The sequence below is a fragment of the Elephantulus edwardii genome, unplaced genomic scaffold, assembly GCF_000299155.1.
Source record: "Elephantulus edwardii isolate Elephantulus edwardi_28Jun2011 unplaced genomic scaffold, EleEdw1.0 scaffold00069, whole genome shotgun sequence".
Taxonomy (NCBI): Eukaryota; Metazoa; Chordata; class Mammalia; order Macroscelidea; family Macroscelididae; genus Elephantulus; species Elephantulus edwardii.
Window position 1 is genome coordinate 11128209 of NW_006399819.1, and position 7298 is coordinate 11135506.

The 7298-nt window shown below is 37.1% G+C and overlaps 1 protein-coding gene across 2 annotated transcripts in view; it reads left to right on the forward strand.

Annotated features, from left to right (window-relative positions):
• The window catches only part of LOC102857804 (ubiquitin carboxyl-terminal hydrolase 33-like), an 89682-nt gene that overhangs the window by 36543 nt on the left and 45841 nt on the right, over positions 1-7298 (forward strand). The window contains exons 11-13 of one of the 2 annotated variants that reach the window (XM_006888593.1): positions 1333-1448; positions 2665-2837; positions 2944-3038. In XM_006888593.1, coding sequence (XP_006888655.1) covers positions 1333-1448; positions 2665-2837; positions 2944-3038 — 384 coding nt within the window. The remainder of the gene's footprint in view (positions 1-1332; positions 1449-2664; positions 2838-2943; positions 3039-7298) is intronic. The other variant, XM_006888594.1, reaches the window with a different exon arrangement.

Here is a 7298-nt window from a genome sequence, read left to right on the forward strand (position 1 = left end):
GATGGGAAAGTCTGCTGTTAGGGACCTCTCTATAAAGTATTGAAGAGTAATGTTGTGTCTCTGGAGACTAAGGTGTGTCTGGTACAGGCCATGGTGTTTGCAATCTCTTGTTATGCATCTGACAGCTGGACAATGACTAGGGAGGATAGGGGGATAATTGATGCTTTTGAGCTTTGGTGTTGGAGAAGAGTGCTTGAGGGTTCCATAGACTGCTAAGAAAACAAACAGATTTGTCCTGGATAGGGTTAAACCGGGCTTCTCCTTGGAGGCAAGGATTCTGAGACTTTGGTCTGACATACTTTGGTCATTGTTGTAAGGCGGGACCGGTCCTTGGAGAAGGACATCATGCTTGGGAGGGTGGAGGGCAGGTGTAGGGGGAGAAAGCCCTGTGGGAGGGGGATTGATTCAGTGACTAGGGCAGTCGGGATGAGTGTGTCAGAGACAATGAGATTGGCACAGAACAGAGCAGAGTTTAGAGCTGTTGTACATAGGGTTGCTGTAAGTCGCAAGTGACTCGACGGCACATAACAACAACAAAAGTTATTTCATTCCTTAGGGTGCTATAAGAAAGTAAATTGTTTTCTTAATTTCCTTTTTGGTTTATTCATTACTGGGATATAGGGATACAGCTAACTTTCCTATGTTGACTTTGTATTCTACAACTTTATAGTATTCATTTAGTAGCTTTGAGATTTTCTATGCAAAGGACTTATATCATCTGTAAATAGAGTTTTACTTCTTTTCTATTTGCATTCTCTAATAGTTTTGCCTAATTGCTCTGGCTATAATTTCTAGTGTGGAATAACAGTTGCTAAAGTTGGCGTCTTTGTCTTGTTCCTGCTTTTAGGGGAAAAAATATATACATCTGTTGTTGTTGTTAAATGCTGTCAAGTTGTAGACGACTCATAGCGACCCTATGAATGAAAGACCTGAACAGTTGAATAACTTACATCCTTTCTCCAAGTTTATAGGTTTCTAGAGGCAAGCTATTTCGGAAGTGGCTGTCTCTCCTGCTTTCAAGCTTGTTTTAATCAGGGAGCTCCACCAAACACTGTACACCATGGGTAACCATTATATGTATAAACAATAGATGTATGCTCTGGTGGCCTACTGGTAAGAAGCTGCACTGCAATCCCAAAGAAACAGTTCAGATCCACCAGCTCCTCCATGGGAGAAAGATGGACAGTCTCCTCCCATGTGATTAAACTGCTTCTGAAAACCCAGTGGAGGATCAGCTGTGAGTCGGTTCCAAGTCAGCAGTACACAACAACATATTTATATGTATATATACTTTTTTTCTGTTTAATATTCTACCTTTGTCTTTAATCCTAGCTCAATCTGTATCATCTCCAAAGAGAAAAAAGCAGCACAAGAAATACAGAAGTGTTATTTCAGACATATTTGACGGAACAATTATTAGTTCAGTACAGTGTCTGACTTGTGACAGGGTGAGTATGAGGGTGTCATGTAACATATGAACATTTCTGTCACATGGACTTAAAAAAATCTAGCAAAATTGCTTATTAAAAATTTTAATTCCTCTTCTTGACCATAATGATCATAATTGTATTTTAAGTGCAACATCCTTTTTTGAAAGATTTATCTTACCACTTATCTGACAGCTATGCATTACCAGGAAAAACTGACTTAGGACTTCATTTATTTTGCTCACATGTAAACATGGGAGGTTGCTCAGCAACAAATACTGGTTACACTTGTATTTTGTTCCAAGGGTGATGAAATTAGTATGCTAGGAAACTGTTGCTATTCACAGACACAAAGCTATTAAGTGTATCTCCTGTGTTTGATTACAATCTACCTTGTAAATATTTCACCGTATTAATATTAGGGTTCATATAACAAGGATTGGAGCCAAGTAATAGATAGTGATAAAGGCTTAAATTAAAATCATTATGAGTTCTTTAAGAATACTTCTGTTTCATAATGTGAAATATACTACACTAAGATGTGTGTTTTCTCTATTCCTCAAAGCTTCTTTGAGCTCTTAAGAATGGTTTTGCTTTTATGCAAACTAGTCATGCATCCATATGATCCTAATACATGTTGAATATATAGATTTTTGCTATTGTTAGTGATATCTGTAATATAAAATTGCATTTCTCAGTTAAAAAAATATCTTAAATTACTAATTATTATTTTACGATTTTAGGTCAAGTCTAATGACTTTCAGTAGGATTATTTTAAAGTAGGCTATTTCCGTACGAAATATTTAAAGGGAAATACTAAAAAAAAAAAATTAGTTGAAAATAAGGTTCTAGGATTTGCATCTTTCTCTTCATTTAAGATGCTTGGAAACTATAAGAGGTCCATTTCTAATGGCCAATCTAATAGTGTTTAATACTATTTGAAACTTAAGCCACACGGACTTAATTTGGAGCACTTCTTTAAGCCTCATGGTCTTAGAATGATAATAGAGATAATAGCTACCTCAGTTTTTATGTGAAGATTAAAAGGTAGCATATTGAAAGTAGTTAGAACAGCATTTGATACACACAAGTGGGATTTTTTTTATTATTGTTACTAATACAGATAATTGGAGTTTTTTGCTTAACTTGTTTTAATCTTGACATTCTAAAATATATCCTTATAAATATTGTGCTGGATTATTTCCATCCCATTTTTTGAAACATGAAACAATTTTAGGTATCTGTAACCCTCGAGACCTTTCAGGATCTCTCCTTGCCAATTCCTGGCAAGGAGGACCTTGCTAAGCTGCATTCATCCAGTCATCCAACATCTATAGTCAAGGCCGGATCATGTGGCGAAGCATATGCTCCACAAGGGTGGATAGCATTTTTCATGGAATATGTGAAGAGGTATGTATTTTCTTTTTCCTCTGTGTGTATTCATTGTTAAAATTATAGTTTCTGCTGTATCAGCAGAACACTTCTTTTTTTTTTTTTTCTGTCAATGATGTTTCAGGTTTGTTGTCTCATGTGTCCCTAGCTGGTTTTGGGGTCCAATAGTAACCTTACAAGATTGTCTGGCTGCCTTCTTCGCCAGAGATGAACTAAAAGGTAAGCAACTAACTTCTCACCTTGGCTAAATTGCTGTGGATGAATTTAAAGTACCTGTACAACTCCTGTTTAGCCTTTAGTGCAGTGCTTTGAACCAGTTCTGTCACAAAGTGAAACAGGAATAAATTAACATATTGATAATCTTTGTGATTGGTCACAGTCACTGGAATAGGAAAAATAATGAGTCAAAATCCTGGAATGGTGACTCAGAAGAGAGGTATTATGTCTTTTTCTGGAGTCTAATACATGAGATTGGATTATTGGCAGATTATGGAGAGTTACACATCAGAAAGCCATGTAATTGATTTACTATCTTTGAATGGGTACCTCCATTTTTTAAACCCTGCTTGACTATTCCATAAATTTACATTCACATTGAATTGACCAACCAGCCTTTACTTGTAACAGTTGATTAAAATAGCTTTCATTTCTGCATGTGCAGCTTTTTATACTCTTGAAAGACATAAAGCCTTTTCTTACACGGAAGTACAACTAAATAAGAACCAAATACATATGTTCAAACCCATCCACAAAGACATTTAAAAACAGACCTTACTTGTAACTTGAGGACTCCTTGCCTGGATTTTAAATCTTGAAAGAATTTAAATAAATTCCTATAGTATGTGCGAACATATATCAAAGTTGTTCTTGGGAGTAAGAAGGTTCAGCTACCATAATTGTTGTTAGGTGCTGTCGCTTGGACTAACAGTGTGAATAACTCATAATGATGCTATGAACAGCAGATCTGAACCTTGTCCTCTCCTGCCTCATTCTCACAGTCTCCATCATGGTGAAGCCCCAGTTTTGGAGTCTCTGTGTGAGTCCTTATCATGAAGGGTCTTCCTCTTTTTTGCTGATCCTCACCCTTTCCAGCATGATCCCTTTTTCCAGGGACTAGCCTCTCATGAAAACACACCCAAAGTATTTAAGGTCAAATTTCACCATACTTTCCTTTTTAAGAAGCACCCTTGTTGCACTTCAAGACTTGTTTCTTTCACCTACCATGTGTTGCCTATTGAAAGAGTGGTGAGAGCTTTTTTTCCCCTCACTGATGAGATGTAATCCACATTAAAAGCTGTAATCTTGGATCTTGTTACTCATTGCACATTTTATGAATGCTTCAAGTCGTTTTCACTTTCTGCAGCAAAGTTTTGTCATCTCCATAAATAGATTATTGACGAGTTATCTTTGTACCCAATGTCACAATCTTCATATAGGCCAACCTCTTGAATGATTCACCCGGCATACATAGTGACTAAATAAAGAGAAAGATACTACACACCTCTCCTGAATTAAAATCATGTAGTCTTCTTTTTTCTGTTTGGATAACTACTTCTTGATCTGTATGTATATATAGGTTTCACATGAGCACAATTAAGGGTTCTAGGATTCCAGTTCTTATAAAAGTTATCTATAACTTGTTATGATCCAAACAGTCAAATGCCTTTGTATGGTCAGTAAAACAAAAGTAAACATCTTTCTTGGTGTTCTCTGCTTTCAGCTAAAATTCATCTGCCATCAGCAGTGATATTCCTTACTCTATGAATCTTCTGAATCTAGCTTGATTTTCTTGCAATTCTCTCTATCAGTGTGCAGTTCCAGCTATTTTTGAGTAATCTTCAGCAGGAATTTACTGGCTAGTTATGTTAATGACCTTCTGTAATAATTTCCACACTACTGGATCACCTCTTTTTAGAATAGGAACAAATATGGATCACTTCCAGTCACTTGGGCAAGTAGCTATTTCCCAAATATGTTGACATATATTGGTGAGCATGTCTAGGTTTACCTCTCCTTTCCTGCAACATCTCACTTATTTGTTTTTTTAAAAACAACTAATTTTGTATTCCATCATTTTCTCGGTCAGTATTTGTTTGCCCGTGCCTGTAGTGCATCTTGGACTTCTGTCTTGTTACCATTGGTTCAAGATGATATGATACTTTCCAAAATGGTTCAGTGGCAACCAGTTCTTTTTGGTACAATGACTCTCTATTGTATTCCTTTCATCTTTTTATGCTTCTGTCATTCAAGATTTTGTCCGTAGAAGACTTGAGGCTTAAATTTGTTTTTCAACTTGAGAAACACATTTTGTTTTTCAGCTTGAGAGTGTGTTTCCTGTCTTTTGGTTTTGTTAATCGAATGCATTGCACATTTCTTTATAACACTTTGTTTTCTTGAACTGCCCTTTGAAATCTGTTCATCTCTCTTACCTTCAGTATTTCTTTCCCTTATTTTGTCTTCTCTATATTCTAGTACAAGTTTCAGATTTTATTGACACTATTTTGGTCTTTTCTTTCTGCCTGTCTTTATAGTGAATGACCTTTTGCTTTCTTCAAGGATCATAACCTTGACGTTATCCTGGGAAACTATCCTCTTGTGTCAGCAACATACTGCAGATGGAAGAGAATAAGCCACAAGAAGTCAGTCCTGGAGCAGAAATTCAAGGCAAAGGACTTTTCCTCAGAACAATCTAAGATAGGAAGCCTTCCCTGATACTAATACCTGATATTTGGACTTAGAGACTCCTAAACTCAAGAGATACTGGGCACAGCATAAGAAACCAGCAACAGCATGAGGTGTTTGGAATCACAGAAGCTGAGAAGGGATGGATAAGGAGAGAGAGGTGTTGAATGGCATAGGCAGCAGGGAAGGGGATGCTGGGGAAGTAGGGAAAGGGGTGAGTCAAGACACACATGCCAGGGGTGGGTAGCAACACTGAATCTATTGGTTACTTTTATAATTGGAGAAATGTCTTTCATCTGCTCATTTCTGAAAATGCTTGTCTGTCAGATACTGTTCAAAATCTGAGCCTTCAAATTAAGACAGACTAGGAAGAAAGATTGACCATCCACTTTTGAAATAAAAGGCCTTCGAAAACCCTGTGTACGATAGAGTACCCTAAGAGTAGCAGATATGGCAGTTGAGGCTGTGCCCTCAAATATGAAAACGCAAAGAAGGATAAACAGTTCTAAGCAAACACTAGTGATTGGGATGTGGGATGTGAGAAGCATGAAAGTAGGAAAATTGGACATTGTTAACAAAGAAATGGAACACAAAAATACTGACATACTTGGTATTAGCAAAATGAGATGGCTTAGCATGGAACATTTAGAATCAGATGATCATATGGTCTATTATGCCAGAGATGAAAAGATGAGAAAAATCAGGTTGCTTTCGTAGTTATAAAAGTCATTTCTAGAACCATCTTGAAAAACAGTGTTGTGAGTGACAGGATAGTATCTTTGTGAATACAAGGAAGTCCGGTGAATACCACTATCATTCAAATAGATGCACCAATAACTGGAGCCAAAGAAGAGGAAATAGAAGATTTCTACCAAAATATTGCTGTCAGAAATTGATCAAACGTGCAGTCAAGATGCATTAATAATAAAGGATGACTGGAATGCAAAAGTTGGGAACCCCTGTTCCCAACAGGGAAGAAGGATCAGTAGTTGGAAAACATGGACTTGGTGACAGAAATGAAGCTGGAGATAGAATGATAGAATTCTGTATATGCAATGATTTATTCGTTGCAAATAATTTTTATAAGAAACACAAAACACGGGCTATACACTGGATTTCATCTGACGGTATGCATAGGAATAAAATAAGTTACATCTGTGGAAAGAATTGCTGGTGAAGCTCAATATCAGCAGTGACAACTATGCCAGGTGTTGATTGTGGAACAATCATATGCAAGTTCAAGCTGAAGTTAAAAAAATTTAAATCCACAGGAATCAAAATTTACCGTGAATCTATCACACTCGAATTTCAAAACCATCTCAGGAGCAGGTTTAAGGCCTTGATCACCAGTGAGGAAAGACCAGAGGAGCGGTGGGAAGATAACAAGAATATCATCCTGGAAGAATGCAACAGGTCATTACAAAGGCAGAGGAGAAAGAAAAGACCAAGATGGATGTCAGAAGAGACTCTGAATATTGCACTAGAGTGCTGAGAAGCCAAAACAAAGGAAAGAAATTGAGGAGCTGATCAGAAAATTTCCAAGAGTAGTGCAGGAAGATTAACCAAAGTATTATAATGAAATGTGCAAAGAGCTGGAGTCAGAAAATCAAAAGAACCAATCTCACTCAACATTTCTTAAATGAAGCAATTGAAGAACAAATTCAAGTCTTGAGTTGCAATACTTAAGAATACTTTGGGCAGAATGTTAAACTACCCAAGAAGTAGGGAGCTCTGGTGGCTTAGTGGCAAGAAGCTGCACTGCCATCCCAGAGGTGCATGGTTCAAATCCACCAGATG